The sequence below is a fragment of the Haliotis cracherodii genome, unplaced genomic scaffold (assembly GCF_022045235.1).
Source record: "Haliotis cracherodii isolate W230 unplaced genomic scaffold, xgHalCrac1.p SCAF_11, whole genome shotgun sequence".
Lineage (NCBI taxonomy): Eukaryota > Metazoa > Mollusca > Gastropoda > Lepetellida > Haliotidae > Haliotis > Haliotis cracherodii.
The window spans coordinates 38,684,615-38,708,015 of record NW_027266266.1 but is presented as its reverse complement, the minus strand read 5'-3'; the positions used below and the strand labels follow the sequence as shown (position 1 = coordinate 38,708,015).

The 23,401-nt window shown below is 38.9% G+C and overlaps 4 protein-coding genes and 1 pseudogene across 4 annotated transcripts; 4 read left to right on the top strand and 1 right to left on the bottom strand.

Annotated features, from left to right (window-relative positions):
* Positions 1-8,844: 8,844 nt before the first annotated feature.
* LOC139455077 (uncharacterized) lies at positions 8,845-9,612 on the top strand. The gene has a single exon (XM_071236652.1). It carries the CDS (start codon positions 8,845-8,847, stop codon positions 9,610-9,612), a length of 768 nt encoding a protein of 255 aa, XP_071092753.1.
* A 17-nt stretch (positions 9,613-9,629) lies between these two features.
* On the top strand, positions 9,630-10,430 carry LOC139455076 (uncharacterized). The gene has a single exon (XM_071236651.1). The coding sequence runs from the start codon at positions 9,630-9,632 to the stop codon at positions 10,428-10,430; it is 801 nt and encodes a 266-aa protein (XP_071092752.1).
* A 251-nt stretch (positions 10,431-10,681) lies between these two features.
* LOC139455075 (uncharacterized) lies at positions 10,682-11,254 on the top strand. The gene has a single exon (XM_071236650.1). It carries the CDS (start codon positions 10,682-10,684, stop codon positions 11,252-11,254), a length of 573 nt encoding a protein of 190 aa, XP_071092751.1.
* Positions 11,255-11,376: 122 nt separating this feature from the next.
* Positions 11,377-12,972, top strand: LOC139455074 (uncharacterized; annotated as a pseudogene).
* A 1,716-nt stretch (positions 12,973-14,688) lies between these two features.
* Positions 14,689-21,936, bottom strand: LOC139455760 (acyl-coenzyme A thioesterase 1-like). Its single transcript, XM_071237303.1, has 8 exons — positions 21,738-21,936; positions 21,173-21,436; positions 20,301-20,470; positions 19,885-19,998; positions 19,457-19,545; positions 17,977-18,058; positions 17,219-17,420; positions 14,689-14,789 (listed from the first exon to the last, which is right to left on the bottom strand). The coding sequence occupies exons 2-8, from the start codon at positions 21,423-21,425 to the stop codon at positions 14,689-14,691; spliced, it is 1,011 nt and encodes a 336-aa protein (XP_071093404.1). The 5' UTR covers positions 21,426-21,436; positions 21,738-21,936.
* Between the last annotated feature and the right edge of the window lie 1,465 nt (positions 21,937-23,401).

The following is a 23,401-nucleotide window of genomic DNA, read 5'->3' as shown; positions in this document are numbered from 1 at the left end:
TGAAGATTGTTGGCTGTGATGGAGACCCTCTCGTCAACTAGTGCAACGCGGGGGTTGACATTGAGACACGCCAAGCTGGAATATGTTTGTCGTCGGATGCCAACGAGTCTCAAAATTGCCTCAGTATAATACCTTCCCCGTAATACAAACATCATATCGGATTGTGTATAAACTGAAATGAAACAAGTGCCGATGCTTCGGTAGGTGAGCCCTATTAGTAGAGTAAAAACAACAACATATGATTTAATGGAGAGAATGCATATTGTTGAATATGTACTTGAGAGATATTAGATTTGAAACATGATCAAATGCAAGCTGACGCATTCCAATATACATCACTTTCACATTCCATTCATGTATTTATGTTTTTGACAGCTTTCCTAAATGAAAATATTTATTTCTTTCACCGGCTCCCATGCATTTAATATTTCGTAAACTTCTAGATGACAAATAACATATCAGTAATACAGGAGTAAATTGGTTTTTCAAAATAAATAACTTACATGTTTACATTCTACTTATCGCATTCAAATAAATTACCTGAATGTATATTCAAGCGAAATCCCTTGCCATAATCATGCTAATAACAGCGACAGAAACATTTTCATTTAAAATCTCATCATAGAAATGTCTTCCCAAATCATAGTACATTGTACGATTCCAACAATAGTCCACATGTTCACGGGAAGGTGAGCGACTGTCACAAACATACAAATGCATGTAAAGGGTTCACCTGAACAAGTATGAGTGAGTGAGTGAGTGAGTGAGTGAGTGAGTGAGTGAATGCTTTACGTCACATCGGCAATATTTCAGCCATGTCGTGACGAGAAGTTGTACAAAAATACCAAATATGTTTAGACTGAACGAAAACCATCGTCGATGATCAGTATAATAGCTAGATCACCAAGGATTCGATTTAAAACTTGTTGAGAACATTTTAAAGAATGAAATGTTCGTTAACAACACAATATGAATATGGGCTATCGATCGCCAGTAACTGAAGGTAGATGACCAGGTCAGACACCATGGGGACGTACAGTCCTTTTGCTTCCTGCACGGACCCCAGCAGGAGTCAGTCAGTGTCAATGGTTTTAAAGTTTAAAATTAAAATGAGGAATATACTGCCTTTAACAGTCTGATATGCAACTGCACCTGACGCATGACTGCATAATCTAAATGTCGTAGATTACAAAAGATGGGATTATTTTTTTAGTGTAAATAGTTTCTTCTTCTCAGATCCACTGTGATCAATCAGGAACAAGTTCTGTAGATTAAAATAATATTACTCATTTTACAGACTTGTTTTATGGTTCAAAAATGATATGGTGAGGTGAGGTGAAATGGGGTTTGACGTCGTGCGTGTTTGTGTTCATGCGTGCTTGTACTAGTCCGGACTACAGCCGATTTTATAGTGAGATACCATGCCGCTGTTTAAGATGAATACCCCACTCAGACACTGAGTACACTGACTCCGAGCCGACTTGTCCTTGTTTTAGACCCTTAATGCAGGCAGGTAAGATAACAACAAGTACCATCTTTTGACGTCTTTTGGTATGACCCGGCAGGGGATCGAACCCCGCACCTTCCGCTCCCAGGGCTGACCACGAAGGCGTGACAAAATTGATATGAACTATGATGAGGACGATACTATATATCAAATTTACCATTTATATGTTCAAAATTTGTTTTGAATGGTTCGTCACTTGGATTTGATTTGAAACATGATCAAATGCAAGCTGACGCATTCCAATATACATCACTTTCACATTCCATTCATGTATTTATGTTTTTGACAGCTTTCCTAAATGAAAATATTTATTTCTTTCACCGGCTCCCATGCATTTAATATTTCGTAAACTTCTAGATGACAAATAACATATCAGTAATACAGGAGTAAATTGGTTTTTCAAAATAAATAACTTACATGTTTACATTCTACTTATCGCATTCAAATAAATTACCTGAATGTATATTCAAGCGAAATCCCTTGCCATAATCATGCTAATAACAGCGACAGAAACATTTTCATTTAAAACCTCATCATAGAAATGTCTTCCCAAATCATAGTACATTGTACGATTCCAACAATAGTCCACATGTTCACGGGAAGGTGAGCAACTGTCACAAACATACAAATGCATGTAAAGGGTTCACCTGAACAAGTATGAGTGAGTGAGTGAGTGAGTGAGTGAGTGAGTGAGTGAATGCTTTACGTCACATCGGCAATATTTCAGCCATGTCGTGACGAGAAGTTGTACAAAAATACCAAATATGTTTAGACTGAACGAAAACCATCGTCGATGATCAGTATAATAGCTAGATCACCAAGGATTCGATTTAAAACTTGTTGAGAACATTTTAAAGAATGAAATGTTCGTTAACAACACAATATGAATATGGGCTATCGATCGCCAGTAACTGAAGGTAGATGACCAGGTCAGACACCATGGGGACGTACAGTCCTTTTGCTTCCTGCACGGACCCCAGCAGGAGTCAGTCAGTGTCAATGGTTTTAAAGTTTAAAATTAAAATGAGGAATATACTGCCTTTAACAGTCTGATATGCAACTGCACCTGACGCATGACTGCATAATCTAAATGTCGTAGATTACAAAAGATGGGATTATTTTTTTAGTGTAAATAGTTTCTTCTTCTCAGATCCACTGTGATCAATCAGGAACAAGTTCTGTAGATTAAAATAATATTACTCATTTTACAGACTTGTTTTATGGTTCAAAAATGATATGGTGAGGTGAGGTGAAATGGGGTTTGACGTCGTGCGTGTTTGTGTTCATGCGTGCTTGTACTAGTCCGGACTACAGCCGATTTTATAGTGAGATACCATGCCGCTGTTTAAGATGAATACCCCACTCAGACACTGAGTACACTGACTCCGAGCCGACTTGTCCTTGTTTTAGACCCTTAATGCAGGCAGGTAAGATAACAACAAGTACCATCTTTTGACGTCTTTTGGTATGACCCGGCAGGGGATCGAACCCCGCACCTTCCGCTCCCAGGGCTGACCACGAAGGCGTGACAAAATTGATATGAACTATGATGAGGACGATACTATATATCAAATTTACCATTTATATGTTCAAAATTTGTTTTGAATGGTTCGTCACTTGGATTATAATTTTCAATCATGCATAAACATTGACTCAAATTTAAATTTTCGGAGGATATATGCTTTATTATATGTCCCCAATATCATGTTCATGTACATGGTGTACACATAATTTTGTTCAGAAAAAGAATTCCAATTGTCAATCAAGCATAAACGCTTATATCAATACCTCTCAAATACATTACATACATCATCATCAGGATAGCGGTAACAATGAAATGTACAAATTAACAAACATGACCAAAAGTTGATTTATAAATACTTTAAGCATACATTTGTCAGTGTGTATTTTAGTTATTTCATCCCCAAACAAAAGTATCACTGTTTTCCCCTAAAGCGCAATTATATTCAAGCATGTTTTTCAGTCACCTTTCGTATAGGGCGGTCGGGTAGCCTAGTGGTTAAAGCGTGCGCTCGTCACGCCGAAGACCCGGGTTCGATTCCCAACATGGGTACAATGTGTGAAGCCCATTTGTGGTGTCCCCCGCCGTGTTATTGCTGGAATATTGCTAAAAGCGGCGTAAAACTCACTCACTCACACACCTTTCGTATAAATTACAAACTACGTTACATGGATTATATATATGTTGTTACAGAAGAAGAAAAGACGAAACATAGTTTATTCAGTGTACGTGAGTGAGTGAGCTAATATTTAAAGTCACATCGGTAGCATTTCAACCATATCGTGACTATAAAATGTTAGACATAATAAATACAATTGGACTATCAAAAACCTGTCAACAGAGGACAGTAAAACAACTTGATTGATTACAGATCTATATATAAAACAAGAAGGAGAACTAATACTATTAAAAAGACCCTTCATCGATGATGATTTGAAATAATTATTTCCCTTGTGATGGGAAAATCGACACAGTCAAGCTGAATGGGTGTGATTCTCTCATCACAAGGGATGCAGATCGGAGGATCCTCATCTGTCAACAAATATTCATTGAAATATACATCGTCGTAAAATGACCTCTTCAAATCCTGACTGAAATCTCAGGTGGACATAACCGATATTTGTTTTTGTATTTCATGAAATTTCTTAATACCTACTTTGGTGTCCCACGTCTTTTGCATCAGATCTCGGATGTAACATCTAATTTCAAGGTTTATGATCACTGCATGGTATAAGAAGTGGAGTGTTTGAGTGCTGCCTTTGCAGCAACATCGACCATTGTGTTACCAATGATAACAACATGGCTGGGTATCCAACAAAAGACGATGTCATATTGGCCAGTAGCAATATCATTACAAAAATTGAAGAATTTCGATTAAAAGTGGATGTTTACATGACATATTTTAATAGCCTGAAAGCACGGAAGAGAATCTGAAAAAAATAATGAATTGTTTATATTTTGATTTATTGTTGATATACTTTATTGCTGTAGAAAATGCGTTTGCTTCTGCTGTGAATATGGAACTGTCATCTGATAATCGTAAAGATACTGTTCTGAATCCAATGACGGTGGAACAAGCAGCTGCGACAGCAACCTTGGATCCATTTGTAAATATAGATATATAAGTGTCATATGTGTTTCGTAATTGATAGAAGTTTTGTTTATAATTTAGTGGGCTTGTGTCTGATTTCATAAGTCTAGTTAAATAAATGTCAGGTTTACACTTGGCCTTACCATTTGCCAAGGAAGTGTTGACAAAAGATAAATGGGAGGTATATTTTGAATGTTAAATTTAGCTGCGGAAATGACAGATTACATTCATTTTCCAAGTGGTGGAATAAAAGTTGATTTTGTATTGTAAATATCTTCGTAAAGAGGATTAAATACGCATTCAAAGCTGGATCTGACTGATTAGAATATAATTCAGTGATGAATTGTAAAGATAATATCAGACGGCGTACGCGTTGTTTCAGGGAAGGCCCATCCGCTTTAACATACAGACTGTAAATGGGAGAAGGCAACGTCTCAGGTCTTGTTGATGGATAGTATCAAGTTTTTGTAAATTACTTTTACATGCTCCACCATAGACGATGGAGACAAGTTTTGAGTGGGTGAGTGAGTGAGTTGAAATTTTAAGTCACATCGGAAATATTTCAGCCATATCGTGACTATCAAGGGTTAAATATATTAAATACAATTAAGCGTATATAAAAATCTGCCAACGAAGCACAGTACAGTTACAACACTTATCACAGAAAAAAAAAGATTTTAGAACTAGTATGGAATCATAAAAAAAGGATCGCATTTATACATAACAATAACATGATAAAAACGGGCTATAGATTGCTAGCCACTGAAAGGAGATCACCATACTGGGGAACGTGGGGACTTACAATCAAGTTTTGAACGCCTCAGTGATTGTACAAGTGTAAGAGGGTTGTGCGATCCCTTCCCCACTTTGAATTAGAAACAGCTTGAACAAATCGAGTGCCTTCAGACATTTAGCTTTAAGGTATTAAATGAGCTGTAAGAAAGTAAATGGTTATTAAAAAGAAGTCACAAGAACTTGACCTCCTTTACAACTTTGATAGAGGTGCCATTCAAAAATAGTTCGGGTTCCATATGCCACTTATTTTTTCTGCAGAAAATTAAACCTATTTTCAAGGGACCAATTGTGGATAATATTTGTAACTGCCACTGTGTTGTATGCATATGTTTACCATGACATGAAATATAAAAATCATCAACGAAAAGTGACCCCTTTAATGAATCACTTAAAATCGTTGACAGACTATTTATTTCAATACTAAATATAGTGACAGACAAAATACTGCCTTGCGAGACACCCTGATCCTGAATATAATGTTCACACATGGTGGAACCCACTCGGACTTGAAATTGCATTGCTTTTACAACTTGTAATATAAAATGAGGTAAGCCATCTCTCAAATCTTGAAAATCCTATTAACTACCATGGTTCAATGCAGTAACTTATGGTTTGTCGAGATCAATGAAAATTTACACTAGTAAGCGTGACTTAATCCGGACATGTGTTAGCCAGTCGCCTGATTTTCTATGATTTTATCACGCTTCGTAATGTAGATTGTCCATGCAATTTGTTCATTTTGTTTTTAAAGCGAAACAAATATTCAGGGGAAATATATCTTATAATATAAAGTTAACCGGTTCATATTTTGTAAAAAGAATCTATTGCGCATTGAGTGAATATCTCCTTTAGCTATAGGCGTAGTACAAAGCTTTATCATGCACTGACCTTGCAATGCTTTACATCGTATCTTATTCAAGCTGTATCACTGAGAGTGAGTGATTGTCTGCCTTACCCGAATAGCTCTATTGCGCACCACCTTTGCAATGTATCTTATGCTTTTCAGGCACCCAACGAGAAAGGTTCCAGCGCGAAATTCAGGTCAAGCATCTAACGCGCACTGAATCTCTCTCCCTGCACACTGCTATTGCAGCTTAGTGTTCAACACGATTAAATACCAGGCTTCTATAAAGTATGGCCTTTTTCAATAAACAACACATGTAAAACAACCGGTTTGATATGAGAAATTTGTAATTAAGTTTTCTTCATAATTTCATGTATGGTGCATAGTTGAGCACAGTATTGTTTCAAATAGTTCACTGTATGTAATGTATGATTCAAACCGTTTCATGTGGCGGTGTACGATTCTGCATGGTTTGTTGCTCCGACAGAGATTATACACCCGAATATGTTCTTTGCTTCTGAATACATAGGAAATTAATGTCCTAAAACATAATGCATGATATATTCATGATGTGTTGGTTGAACATAGTAACATTCTTCTGGACATACTTCAAATCTAAACTGGAAGTAATCACAACACAAACCAAGTTAAGCAAACGGAACCGTGCACAAAAGTAACGACTGAGTGAGTTGGGTTTTATGCCACTTTGAATAGTATTCTACTTATATCATAGTGTGTCTGCTTGGTATGGGAGGAAAGCCCAAAGTGATGCAGGTCTTAGACGTTCTCCACCTTGGTGAAACCCATGAGCACGGATACAGTGCTGACAACACAGTACAAAAGTAAATAAAGTTGTTTTAGATTTAGAAAATTGAAAACCGTTTTCTTAAGACCATTCATGTATTTTCTTGAGACATAATTGCAATTTTCTTTTCATAGTATGTCTGCTTTTACCACGACAAGATATGTTGAAATCACCCACAAAAAGTGATCCATCAATTGAATCATTTAAAACTTTAGAGAGACTATTAATTTTAATACTAAGCAAAGTGGCAGACAAAATACTGCCCAGTGGGACACCCTGATCCTGCTTATAATGATCAGACAGTGTAGAACCTGTGCGGACTTGAAATGCTGTATGTTATAAAGTTGGATATAAATTGTGGCAAACGGCTTCGCGATCCAAAATCGTGTAAATCTGTTAAAATACCGTGCTTCACTGCAGTATCATACGCATTTTGTAGATAAAAAATATAGACACTGCTTGTTGTTTGTTTACAATTGCATTCTTAACGATGACCCTAATCGAACTAAATATGTTGGTCAATGGTACTGTGATTTTTTACGAAAACCATATTGAATATGTGTGATTAAATTATTACATTCTAAGTACAAACGTAAATAAAGTTGTTTTCTAAAGACCATTCATGTATTTTATTGAGACATAATTGCAATTGTCTTTTAATAGTATGCATATTTTTACCACGAAAAGATATGTTAAAATCATCCACAAAAAGTCAGACATGTTAGTCTCTAATTGACCATGCGTTCCATGGTTTTGCAAACGCAGCTACTCATTGAAATGGGTATATGATTTGAGGGATCGGTATGATCCCGTCCCGGTTTTGGTATTCGAACAATCATATATGGCATCATGCCATGATGAAGGAAACTTACCAGATTTACAAAAATCATATCAGTAAATGTTTCAGTGGTTGATGTACTAAATGTATATTATCAGCTGTATCATGAGCTTGTCCAAGGGCACTATGGAGCTCATGAATTGGAAAAAAATCATTGTAGCGTTCCCCATCTGATTTGAAATAATTGGTTTTCTTTTCCTGTTGCCTTTGGTATTTTTGAAATGTAGGTACTTTGAAAGTGTGTCTTCTAGAGAATTCGAGTCATCAAAAGGTTTCAAGTCATCGAGACATTCCAGGAGTTCAACCAGGTCAGCATATACAAAGGAGCGTGCAAGGTTGGCTGAACTTTTAGTTGAAAAGTCTTTACTTGAAGAGTCTAAGAAATTGCAATCTTTGAAGTTAGACATAAAAATTGCTAAATCTCAGGCACGTAAGAAAGTCTATGCTGATTCACAAGCAGACACAAGAACTAATACGCCTGGTGTAGTGGAGTGTAATCCTTATGTTTCTGACTCTTTAGTTGTTCATGATAATAGGATCTCTGTAGCATCAAGACCTAGTGTCAATCCTATCATGCTTGATGTCAAGCCTATTATGCCTGATGTCAAAGCTACTGTGCCTGATATGTTAAGATCTCCTGGCAACATGCCCCCATGTCTTGGAGTAGGTAGTTCATATAGTGCTGATGTTAAGCTCCAGTTGTCAGATGCCAGTATTATTGAAAGTGGTAAGCCCATTTTGAAACCTTTTGACAAAAGGCCTCATCTTGTATTAAAACATGAAACTTTGGACGATAATGTGCATCAGAAAGGGCTTAACCCTAATGCTTCCGACTTTCAACCATCCTTTTCAAAGTGTCCTGGTATGGAAAGCTCTAGGACAGAAGATACATCCCAACATTTGCATGATCAGAATGAACTGATTTTGCAAGCTCATAGACAGATGGCAACAGCTATGTTGTTACCTCAGCCTAAGGTGCCAAAGTTTAAAGGTGACCCTACAGAATATGGTGCATTTATCATGTCTTTTGATGCCCGTATTGTTCCTTATACTAGCAGCTCTACAGGTCGACTCTACTACCTGGAGCAGCAGCTTGAGGGAGAACCAAAGGACTTGACCGCTGGATGTCTCTACATGGATCCAGAGGACGGCTACACTAAGGCCAGGGACCTGTTGAGTAGTGAGTATGGTGACCAATACAAAGTTTCAACTGCCTATGTTAATCAAGTTCTATCATGGCCTCAGATCAAGCATGATGATTGTCATGGACTTAAACAATTCTCTCACTTCCTCATCAAGTGTTTTCATGCAATGAAAACTATGTCACACATGACTGATCTTAACCATTCTGTTAACTTGCAAGCTGTTGTGTTGAAGTTGCCAGTGCATCTACAGAATAAATGGCGTGATCATGTGACCAGAGAAAAACTTCATAGCAACAGGACTGTTGACTTTGAAAATCTTGTGCATTTCATTGAGTTTGCTTCTAGATCTGCTAATGAGCCTGTGTTTGGAAAGGAAGCTATATCCAAGAGTCAAGTTCACTGGGGATCCAAACAAGGCAAGAGTTCAAAGAAAGATGGAGCCAAGTCAAGTAGTTTCATGACTGGTGTAGACAGTTCGAACCACAAGCAGGATAAATACGGAAGTGTTTCGTGCTACTTCTCTTCCAAGAACTCACCTTGGCAAAAGAGTGTCGCACTGATGTGATACTGAATATGTTCGAAATGGATTTTAATCCCCAGGACACTGGAATGTTACCTGGTGAACGTGGTTTCTCTAGAGAGGATGAACAGTTTATCGATATGGCAAATAAAGGCATCGCAGAAGTTAACGGCCACTTTGAATTGCCATTACCTCTCAGGGATCCAGACATTGAGTTTTCCAACAACAGAGAGCAAGCCGACAAGAGAGCAATGGGGCAAAGGAAGAAAATGCTACACGATGATGAGTATCATGAACATTATACTGCTTTTATGGATAGTCTTCTTTCCAAAGGATATGCCTACAAGGTCCCATTTGATGAGCTGGCACCTGTACCAGGAAAGGTTTGGTATCTGCCACACCATGGTGTATACCATCCGAAGAAGCCTTCAAAAATCCGCGTATTATTTGACTGCAGAGCAAAGTTTGAAGGGTTTTCTTTCAATGACATACTCTTGCAAGGACATGATCTCACGAACTCGCTGATAGGTGTTCTTACCAAATTCATAAATGAACCAGTTGCCTTCATGGCTGATATTGAAGCCATGTTTTATCAAATTCGTGTTCCTCCTCATCAACATGATCTGTTACGCTTTCTGTGGTGGCCAAATGGTGACTTGAACTCGGAGCTACATGAGTATAGGATGGCTGTTCACATTTTTGGAGCAGTTTCTTCCCCCAGCATATCCAACTTTGCTCTCAAAGCTGCTGCAAAGAAAGCTGATGAGAAGTATGGAAGCCTTGCTGCTGACACAATCTGCAACAATTTTTATGTTGATGATTGTCTCAAATCAGAATGCACGGAAGAGGCAGCCATGACTTAGTGGACTCTCTGCAGAAATCATGTGCAGAAGGTGGCTTCGAGCTTACTAAGTTCACAGCTAACAGTCGCAATCTTCTCAGATCCATACCACAGGAGCATCACTCAAACGAACTCCAAACACGTGATTTAGACTATGATGAATTGCCTGTTGAACGTGCTCTAGGGATATAGTCGCATATAAACGGTGATGCTTTTGGATTCTCAGTTCATGTGAAGAGTAAGCCATTCACACGAAGAGGACTCTTGTCTACGATGTCGTCATTCTACGATCCTTTAGGAATTGTTGCACCGGTTTTGTTACCAGCCAAGAAGATTTTACAGGATCTGTGCATCAACAAGCAGCTCGGATGGGATGATGACATACCCGTGGAATACAAGGCATCATGGGAGCAGTGGATAGAAGAGCTTCAGCATTTGAGTACACTACGGATTGACAGATGTCACAAACCTGCTGATTTTGGACATGTTGTTTCTGTTCAACTACATATATTCTCTGATGCAAGCACTGTTGGATACGATTCTGCAGCATATCTACGTATGTCTGACGATGAAGGCGGTATTCACACAGCTTTCTTGATTGGAAAGTCTAGGCTTGCTCCAGTGAAAACTATCACTGTTCCCAGGTTGGAATTAACTGCAGCCACTGTGTCAGTTCACATCGGACAACTGTTCATGAAGGAACTGGAGACTACACCTGAAAGTGTCACTAACCACACAGACTCAACGACGGTGTTACACTATATCAGCAATGAAACAAAGAGGTTTCCAGTCTTCGTTGCCAACCGTGTCAAGCAAATCAGAGACTTTTCAGAACCTTCTCAGTGAAAGTATGTCGATTTAAAAAGCAATCCGGCTGATGTTGCATCCAGAGGTGTACCTGCATCACATCTGCTTACCTGTATGAACTGGTTTCATGGGCCCAAATTTCTTTCTTCTTCAGAATCAGAATGGCCACAGTACAGCCACCTCTTATCCATGATGAGAAGATGCTTGAAGAAACAGTCACGGCAACCGATGCAACACAGCATGACTGCTCTCACAACACTGTGAATAAATTGTTGGAACATTACTCCAGCTGGTATCTTTTCAATCGTGCTGTAGCCATATATCACGGATTGTTTGACTCACTTAAGTCACGGAACATCAATACAACAATAAGAAGCATGCTAAAGGTAACAGATCTCTTTCTGTGGAGGACCTCAGTCGAGCACAGAAGAGTTTCTTCAATTTGTGCAGACAATACACTTCAGCAAAGAGTTTGAACTGCTTCAAGGATGTGAAGGTACGCGAGGCCGAGTTCCAAGGACAAGTTCAGTGTATAAAATTGACCAATTCCTTGAAAGTGGAATTCTCAGAGTCGTGGGTCGCATTGGCAGAGCTAATATCCCCAAGAAGATGAAGCACCCAGTTATACTTCCTTACAGAAGTCACGTGACGTCACTGATCATTACAGACCAGCACATAAAGCTAGCCCATGCAGGACGTAACCATGTACTTTCCATGCTGGGAGAAACCTACTGGATGTGATCAGAAAATGACTGACTTGCCATCTAGGAGAGTCAATCCTGCTTCACCCTTTACCTTCACCGGTGTCGATTTTTACGGTAGCTTCGTTATCAAATTAAGATGGACGCAAGTACGTAAAACGCTTCGGTCACTCTTCACGTGTTTAGTTAGCCGAGCAGTGCATATTGAAACGGCAAATTCACTTGACACTGACTCTTTTATTCATGCTCTAAGAAACTTCGTAGCACGTAGAGGACAAATCTCAGAGAAATGGTGTGACAATGGCACCAACTTCATGGGCGCAACACGAGAACTACAGAAGACTGTGTCAGAAATGGATCAGGATAGTATCAAATCCGACCTGTTGAAAAGTAGCATCAAATGGAACTTTAACCCTCCATCGGCCAGTCACATGGGTGGCATCTGGGAACGGATCATCAGAACAGTTAGAAAAACCCGATCTCTTGAAGGATTTCAATGAATGCTTGGATGATGAATCGATCCAAACTTTAAAGTGTGAAGTTGAGGCAATTGTCAATTCCCGGCCACTAACCTCAGTATCTGACAGTCCTGATGACCTATGTCCACTTACTCCAAATCATCTCCTACAGATGAAAACTAGCGTGTCTGTACCACCTCCTGGTCAATTCCAGAAGAATGATGTCTACATGCTGAAAAGGTGGAGACGGATCCAATATTTGGCCAATATCTTTTGGTCCAGATGGAGAAAGGAGTACTTGGTGTCACTGCAGCAACGGCAAAAATGGACGATCCCGAAACGGAATATCCAGGTGGATGACATTGTCCTGAAAATGGATGACAATTTACCGAGACTTCAGTGGCCCGTGGCTCGTGTTATGTCTGTTGAACCTAATCAGAAGGGTTTTGTCAGGAGTGCTGTATTGAAAACTCAAACTGGTGAATTTCATTGACCGATCAGCAAGCATGTATTGCTGTTATCCATCAAGTCGCGATCTCCATGTTGGAGAAAGATCTCCATGTTGGAGAAACATGTCATGAACTATAGCAGAACATAGATTTTCTTTAACCTCAACACTGTTCATTCAATGCTAACGTTCAAAGGAAAAGCATGTTAACAGATCCAAACGAATGAGCTTTTCACTCATTATTGTCAAGGAATAACGGACAATAAATATCAATTGAGAGTATCAAGACTGTTGATTTCTGACATAATACTCAGACTTAAGTCTATGGAGCAAGATCGCCTGTCTGATATTATTCATCGATTATTTGGATTCTTTACTTCGTCTTGGGATAGTAAAATAATGAACCATCGAAAGCATTGTAAATTAGATGGGGCTTCATATCGACGTGTTGGGCATATATTAAAAAACGTTTCACTTCAGGATGACGCAGTTAATTAGCACACTTTGCGTTGGAATCATAAGGGTAATGTACATGAAAATCAGTAACGTACTTATGGAAAGTGTACACCGCTGTTGATTTCTAAGTAAAAAATGTTATGTTTATAGACCATCGCCAAATTTTAGCCAAGTTTAGATATTTTGAAAAAAAGACTTTGTACTTTCTCAAATATCTCCTCTGTACAAGAAACTCAAAATCTCCGCCCCCGTTATAATAATATAGGCATTATTTTAGTATAAAAATATAACAACGCAAAATGGAAGGGAAGGGTAAACTTTTAGTAATCTGGAAACAGAACCTTTCTAGCTTGAAGAGAGAGAGAGAGTTTCACTCCCCCCTCCCCACCACAACCGGACCAGGCTAACCTCAATGAAAACATACCAAAATTCATATAATATGTAACAACTTTATTTTATTTTATTTTCTACACTAAAAATATCCGCCAATTGCGAAGGACTAATATACTGGATTTATCTGAATTTACCTCCAAAGCACACTATTAACAATATTCATATAAATACAAACATTTTATTCCTGGAAACCACTCACTGAGTCATCCACCAACACTACATAATCAGCGAACAGCAAAAGAAGGATATCTATTTACAATAACTTCTGTTCGTCTACGAAATCAAAGGCTTTACCGAAGTCTATGAAGGCGGCATTAAACCTGTGTCTAGGCTTTCGAAGATATTTTGACACAAAGATTGTAAAACAAAAATATTATGAGCAGTGGAGCAATTATTTCTAAATCCAGACTTTGACACATGAATAATAAAGTTTGTGTCTTACCAAATCCGTAGACGTGAACACTTTACCACTTACATTCAGAAGTGAGATTCCACGGTATTCATTAGGATCTGCAATGTCACCTTTCTTTAAAAGAAGTAGAATCATACCTATATTCCAAGAATCAGGTAACTCACTTTTGTCTATAATCGAGTTAAATAAAACCTCAAAATACGGGATAATAAACAGCGGGTTTTTTTAACTCTAAAGGTACACCATCTGGACCAGACGCCTCGCGTAGTGAATTAAGTGCTTTTAGAAGTGATACACATAAGGAAGAGAATCAATGGACATTTCGGAGCATATACTTACTCCTGCATCAGGTTAATAAATGCTGTAAGGCAGATAACATATACATGTGAAACTGGCTTCTACGTAAAATGGTTAATAAAGCTTTCCACTTCCTTTATACATGATAATACCAATAGACTCTTCCATTCGAAATAGTTATGAATTCCTCCCTGTGTGGTTCAGTGTTTTCTTTCCAGTGACTTTCTTTCCCATCTCTATTTTATTGTATCTTAAAAAGATTATTTTGTCCCCTTTTGCGACCAGCATAGGTCAGATGTCAGAGGTGTCTACGAGATATGTTTCTGAAGGATGTTGAGAATTCTTCTCCAGGCGTCCTCCTGCGCTGCAGCATGAGCTTGATGATGCCCTCCCATTACCACGGTCTTGCCTGTAAACACATACAGTGAGTGAGTGAGTTAAGATTTAACGTCACATCGTCATTTCAGCCATATCGTGACGAGAAGTACGTTAATAATACACATATTGTGACTAAATAAAGCTGTCAACGATGGACAATACAATAACTAGAATATCACAGATTCGATTTAAAACTAGTTGAGAATATATAAAGGCAGAAAGTATGAGTTAACAACACAATATAAAAATGGGCGAGAGATCGTCAGTCACTGATGGTGATCACCATACTAGGGACCATGTATGGTCAGTACAGTACCTTTGCTTCCTGCATGGACCCCGGTGAAACATGGTGAGTCAAGTATAGTACAGATGTAACTGATAAAGTTTTCACGATGTTAAAATACATGATTACCTGTGTACCTGTTTAAATAGTAGTATGCGGCATGTTCTTCAGGATCATTAAATTAAGAGTGTGAACAAAGTGTACACATCAGATATTATTAGCTTTGAGAGAAATGAACAGGCATTGTTGTTGCTGATGTATAAGGTCCTTGCAGTATCCAGAGATAGAGAGAATACGTCTCAGTGAGTGAGTTAAAATTGTATGTCACATCGGTAATATTTCAGCCATATCGTGACTACCAAGCGTTAGACAAGATAAATACATGGAAACGTATATAAAAATCTGCCAACGAAGGACAGTAAACTAACTAGACTTAACACAGACAAAGATGTACAATTAGTACGGAATTATAAAAAACGGACTATAGATCGCCAGTGAAGGTAGATCACCATACTTGGGACTTACAATACCCTTGCTACCTCATGGACCCCAGGAGGATTGACATGATCCCTTCAAGCAAAGTTAGCCTAATAAATTAAAATAACACATATTTGTGCAACCTGACTCTCATGAGTTCCACTGCAACGGAAGCATCTAGTCTTGACAGTGCAAAATTTGGCTCCGTGGCCGAACGTTTGACATTTGTAACACTACCAGAGTGTATTTAGAACATAAACCTCCACTCCGAGGTTAAAATAGCCAGTTTTAATTGATTTGGGGACAACTAAAAAGCGAAAAAAGTGAAAAGGTACGTTTGAGTGTTTACAATACTTCCATCCTGTGTTCTTCTTGTAGAGCGCTTAACTGTGGTAAAACCTTGGTGTGTCAATTCATGAACTATTTCATCCTCTGTCAAGTCTGCGAGACAGCGAGCACGATCTCGCACAATGCATTAGCTAGAATAAGGTGATTTATGTGCAGAAACAACAACCTTTGTTTGAGAGGAATGTCACCAGAGGATGCGATGACAATGAACCTTGGCCAAGAATCAGCCACTAGTGAAGGCACATCTTAATCAGATTAGAGAGAATCTACATGCCTACGTTTGTATGACATGTTTCAGCATCCTACTCCCCACCCGCCATCGAGTGTCTGCAAGGACGGCGCTGCTGTGGAAGCCGGGCTGCAACACCAGAGCTACAGGGGTGGTATACTCCAGCAAATACATCGCGAATAGCTACATTTGTCTACAAAATGACATGCCCAGATGGTTCGGCACATGACAGAACATTGGAGACATATATAATTCGGAGCTCGACATCACCAGATTGGTCAATGACCCACCGCCTTCGAGCATAGGACTTTTGGCAATATTTGCATAAGTGAGTGAGTTAAAATTTAACGTCGCATCGGCATTATTTCAGCCACATAGGTAGGTAGATTATCATATTTCATCATCAAAATTGTTTGATAGGCGTCTAGGCGAAGTAAGGGTCAAAGTGGTGTGTTGGGCAAATGGAACACCACTTCCTGTCTCCATTGCCCTCAACCACCAGATTCCCGTCCTCCCGCGAGACAGTGACGCAACCCACGGAAAACGGGTTGCCCAATTCGGTCGCCTATTACGACAAGCAATGGAGTGCTGAGGGCACATTCTTGTCTAACCCGGGTCCCCAAGGGGGATATATGTCTCATTTGGTATGATACATGGTTGATCCTTTATCGAGTGAGGTGTGTGGGTGAGTATGGCTTCACACAACCCTATTCCAGCCATATCACAACATGAGACATGAAGAATGGACTTCATACATTGTACCAATGTCATAGGAAAATATATGTTATCATGAGTGAAAACCGTGTGCGTCCATAATGCGTTTCACAATGCAGAACTACTTTTATATTCCCTATCACATAGAGCAAGAGGCTTGTATTCATAAACTATAAATTGACACTATCTGGGGCCAATATCTTCAACAAGACCATGTTTGAAAGAAAACAATAAAATCTCTATATCCTGAAACAATACTTTTTGTCGGCCAATGAACTCTCATGATCAATGTTCCAAAGATACTACCAAGGGATTTCAAGGATATCCTTGAAATCTACGAACATCTTGCTACTTCGAAAGGAAACGAAGAATTGATCTAATAGTTACATGGTGTTGCTTGATTACTCACCAAGCAATGGATGGTACTGTGCTCTATTCACAGGCATATATGGAGGTTCGATGAGGTGACCTGTTCCTGGATAGGAGACAAGTTCAATAGTCTTCCTTTTCTCTTTGGGGCAACTCTCCATGAATGTGTTAGCATGGTCAGTTTTCCAGAGACCATCATCGTCACCAACAAGGTATAATATTTGGGCATTATTCTTCCAAGCCTGCATATATACATTATCACATTAGCTGACGTGAAATGGACCAATGTTAGATTATGTTACCAATCTGGCACTTAAAAAAACCAATAATTGTTCTACAGCTATAAAACCTGAATATTTAGCAGTCCCGTGAATGTTGTTATGTCATTAACACATTGGGGATTATGCTTCCTTCGACTTCGTTCGTATGGCCCTGTAGAATAGTTTGGCACATGCCATGAGATGGCAAAAGAACTTGAAAAGAATAACAAAAATGTTCACATGTTCGTCACAGAAGTGTATGAAAGTATTTTCATGTTGAGATATAACGTTCTTTTATTTATCAGCCATGTCAAACTGCTTGACTATGAACTACTCACCATGATACAAGTTTGAGTGAGTCTTGTTAAACACATTATAGGAGATGAAAGCCACAATGACGCAGGTCGGAGACATTTAGGAACCCACCAGAGACCACTCATCGGTTATTTTTCTTCCTCTTTTAAGAGCTGAACAATATTTTGCAAAACATTTTGAAAACATATAGAATTCTGGCAATACTTTGAGAGAAGCAACTAACCGGAATAACCTCAGAGTCATAGGGAACAGCATCTCTGGTGTAAAAACCTTCATCTGTGTGTTTCAGTTTCGTGATATCCACACTAAATATAAATCGGCTGGAATCAATTTTGTGGGAAACGTACAAATAAATGTATTTGCTGAACTATTGAATATACATACATCGATGTGATCAATCGCTCTCAACATTGTGGAAAAAGTATATGCACAATGATCATTATGAGAATGATTTTACCATGTTAAAGTTTGTGATACAAGAATGAAAGCAACGTTACCTCATCTGCAGATTTGAAATATTGCAATATTTGAAAAGTGTTTATGTTCTAGTAAGTAAGACACACACAAGTAATACGTCAGGGGAAGTTGCTGCTGGTTGAGACAGCATCCATTTATGAAAGAACGTTCATTATACTTGTCATAGAGGTTATCACGTGAGTGTGTTTGGGGATGGTAAATATCCTGCATTAGGAATAAACATTGTATTTAGCGACCCTTGGGGAGCTAAATACATAGTGTTTATTGCTAATACAGGCTATTTACCATCCCCAAACACACAAGCGTGATAACCTCTTTATCATATAATGTCATTCTTTAATTCTGTGCTTCAAACTCGCTTTCCCTCTCTCAAAAACATTACCGAAATATTGCGAGTTTTCCTGGAATGCGCGGATTAATATTTAATACGTCACAGGGTAAGTGATGTGTCAGTCGGACAGTGACAGTAGCCAATATAGTTCCAACTGAAATCTCTTTCTTATACAGTGGTGAAGCAACATATACGCAAAACAATAATTGTTTTTAATTGCCTTTCTCGGCAATCCATCGGTCTGTCTGCTAGAGTAACTGCCCTTTGTCAAAGGGAAGCTACTCTAACCCTAGTCTATGAGACGTCACGGCCACGGTCAGACGTTGTTGACAGTCGGTCTGTCCTGTCGTAACGTTAAGAAGTGTAGTCAGATGTACACACAGCGACAAAACGAAACAAGGTAACAATTCAAACATATTTCGGCCAAATCCAACTATTTTAATTTGTGGAGAAAGGTTCAAGCCGCAGAGGTCTACAAGCACAGATATGGCTACTGATCCCGCTTGGCTAGGCCTCGTGCCCTCGCAAAATTGTGTCGAAATTTATATCTCCAAAGTTACCCAAACTTATAAAATGCCTTAGCTACGTCACAGTTAGACACTGATTTTCAGTATATTAGACTGTTCTTTTGATAATGAAAGCAATTATCTCTGTAGTTTATCCAGATTCCTGATGGTTAATTCTGATTCGATCGCCGAATGACGAGGGCGACCTACCCATTATATGATAAATATATATATAGGTGGTTTCAAAATCAAATACATTATTGCCATGCTCAACCGACCTTTTGGCCATACAATCAACAAATGATTTAGTTGCGGTATGAGGCACTGGGGAGATGAGATTTACAGACTCCCAAAGAATATGACGTGTATATAATACATCAAAATCTTACCTCACCCCTTTCCAATAAATCTCTCCTGATTTCTTTACATCCTCAAATGAATAAACTGGAAGGCCACTGATATTCACCAAAACCTTCACCTGTTAATAAAAGCAAGATAGTAAGGCTCTAGTTAACCTTTAGTGAAAGAAGTTTTATACACAGTGAAAGCAGTGTGTGGGGAAAATGACTTTTGATTGTGTTGAGTGTAAGCATAATTCGATATATACTTCAGAATATTTGACTAATACTTGTTCCTTACATTGATTCCTCGGATGATTCCGTCTAGTTTTTGTTACCGATTTCACATGAATTTATACGTTACCTATACTGATGATATACACACATATCCTCATTTCAACACCTGATTAACCCTTTGAATATTTAAGTTGATTAAGTGTGTCTTGGAGGTATCTCACTGACGATTAAGCTACCTTCACCTTGTCAGTGGCCATGCCAAGCAGGAAGGCCAGTTCACCTCCCTTGGAGCCACCGACCACACCGATACCCTCTCCATGTACACTTGGATGAGAGGACAACCAGTCTACAGCATCCTAAACAAGTTCAAACAGTAAATTTCTTAAATGTTAAATCTACTGCCTTAATCCCGTCAGCGTGGCAATGGCATAAATCAAAGTGTTTTATACGGAGAAGAAATATACGACATGAACAATCATGTCCCAGGTTTACACAATCATTCAATAAATGTCAGTGTCCCATTGTAATAAGTGACAAACACAATTCTGGGCTAGTCAATAGTAGTGTAGTAGTAGTGTATAGTAGTTTACAGCAAAACAGATATTGTCATCAGTTATCCATGTACTGTATATAGTATTATCCAGGGATAACAACTTACAAGAAAGTAATCAAAGTCAACGTCAGCCAAAGAGGATGGGAGATCATCGTATCTAAAATAGGCGAGAGCAAAGGAAACAAAGCCTCTCGAAGCCAACAATGCAGCTCGGAACTCCACCAGACCACCTGTGGAACCAAACATGTCGAGCACTCCAGGAAAGGGGCCTTTACCTGTAAACATTACATGTTTTCCAGCATATATATATTACCAAGATTACCATGACACAATGTGTTTTTATTTTGAGGTGTTACAGATTTGGAAAATGACTTAATTTCATCCAAAGCATTACGAATGTCACTTTTGTTGCACAGACTAAAGTGTTAGTACCATGCACACTTCAGGTTCACGGAATTAAAGAACAATGTCCTGCTAGTCCAAATATTGACTTTCAATCAGTATCTGTAACCTCCCTGAACCTAAAGAACTGCCTCCTCAAGACGCCTCCTCATTCTTTGGATCAGTCTCTGGATTTGATTGTGAGGAATTATGTCCAATTCCTCATGCAGCAACTTTCAATTCATTGAGCGAATGGACAGGTGGGTCTCTTTGTCGAACACGACGGCCTAAAATGGGACAGAATTCCTCAGAATCTAATCCAGAGATTGATCCAAAGAATGCAGAGGCGCCTTGAAGAAGTTGGTCGGGTACAGGGAGGTTTGACTTTAGTTCACTGCGCAAGAACAGCCCAGTCTGTGGCGTTCGCTCATGATCGCCAATGTATTTGGTCGCATTCTAAACTGGGTGGAAATTACAGTCTGAGTGTTACGTTTTAAGTATCTATTTCTCTGTCATGATACTAATTTAGATACCCCTGTTGTTGATAATTCCAAACGTGTGAAATCCACATGAACCAAAGAGATACAATACTTTACCTGCAGGCAAGAAAAGAGTTCCTCTCAAGGAACCCTCACGCACTTCGACTCTCCTGACGGTCTCGTGTTTGTACCAGCGTTGTAACTCGCCTGTTGCCAGAACAACTGACGAAGGAAGCTGGAGATCAGCAAAGGGGATGTGGTCATTCATGACAGATAGTCTGAAGACCAGAGGTGTCGTCACGTCTGCCTGTCTGAGAAGTGGCTTAAGGGACACTCCAGGAACAGGATTCATACTCCAGAAGAGGCCCATGTTGTCAACACCTGAACAAATCCTGGTACAATGAGTAACATGTGAATACCAACGAATATACCTTCACTATCATATATACCTTCTCAGTAATGAGGAACAAGTTAGGCAAGCTTCTGCTCAAAAGTGACAGGACCGACTTCTACTTCATCTTTGTTGTGTAAAGAGTAATCATATGAAAACGAGGCCGAATACAATGCAGTCCAACAGAGAGCTACTGGAATACGATCTTATTGTGTACGAACTTGGTAAAATAAGAATTAAGGTTGTTAATCCTCACTTTTTATATTATTTCTATGGAGATTATTCAAATACCTTTGTACGTTCCACCAACTGAAGCATGTTGGCTGACATCAATCTGTCCTTCCTTGTCTGCTAGAAAATGGCCACATGAGCTGAAAACCGCCTTTCCTTCTTTCACGTACGCCTGTACCGTCACTCGCTGTAATGACTGAAGACTGTTGGCTGTGATGGAGACCCTCTCGTCAACTAGTGCAACGCGGGGGTTGACATTGAGACACGCCAAGCTGGAATATGTTTGTCGTCGGCTGCCGACGAGTCTCAAAATTGCCTCAGTATAATACCTTCCCCGTAATACAAACATCATACCGGATTGTGTATAAACTGAAATGAAACAAGTGTCGATGCTTCGGTACGTGAGCCCCATTAGTAGAGTAGAAATAAACATATGATCTAATGGAGAGAATGCATATTGTTGAATATGTACTTGAGAGATGCTGTCAAATTACGCAAAATTTATTGATAGAGATAATAGATTTGAAACATGATCAAATTCAAGCTGACGCATTCCACAATAAATCATGTTCACTTGCCATTCATGTATTTTTGTTCTTGACAGCTTCCTTAATGAAAATGTTTATTTCATTCACCGACTTCAATGCATTTAATATTTCGTAAACTTCTAGATGACAAATAACAATACATGAGTACATTGGTTTTTCAAAATGAATCACTTACATTTTTACATTCTACTTATCGCATACAAATAAATTACCTGAATGTATGTTCAAATATATATTCAAGCGAAATCCCTTGCCATATTGATGCTAATAACAGCGACAGAAATGTTTTCATTTAAACCCTTATCATAGAAATTGCTGCTCAAATCATAGTCCATTGTACGATTCCAACAATAGTCCACATGTTCACGGGAAGCTGGGCGAATCCAGCCCCTACGGTGGCAACTTCAGAAACATACAAATGCATGTAAAGGGTTCACCTGAACAAGTATGGTTCAAGTCAAAATAGGCAATAACAGCTTTCATTGTTTTGGTTCCTGGTGCGTCAGATATTAGAAATGGCGTCCACATGTCTATTATAAACATGAAAAAAACATTTATAAACATTTTGAAAGCCTTACAAAGGCCTTGAATGCTGTAACACTGATCAAACATTCTTTTCGGAAAAACTCGCATGACGCCTTTTTAAAGACCATGCTCGATTGTACCTCAACAAATGAAATCACCATAGACTGGGCTGGAGATGCTGCAATATTCCAGGATATATGGACTCGGGGTTTTACATTTTCAACTAGAACCGATGAGTAGTGTTTTAGGTAACCTTTGAGTGAGTGAGTGAGTGAGTGAGTGAATATTTCAGCCATATCGTGACGAGAAGTTGTACAAAAAATACCAAATATGTTTAGACTGAACGAAAACCATCGTCGATGGACAGTATAATAGCTAGATCAGCAAGAATTGTGTTTAAAACTAGTTGAGAACATTTTAAAGAATGAAATGTTCGTTAACAACACAATATGAATATGGGCTATCGATCGCCAGTAACTGAAGGTAGATGACCAGGTCAGACACCATGGGGACGTACAGTACATTTGCTTCCTGCACGGACCCCAGCAGCAGTCAATCACTGTCGGTGGTTTTAAAGTTTAGAATTAAAATGAGGAATACACTGCCTTTAACAGTCTGATATGCAACTGCACCTGACGCATGACTGAATAA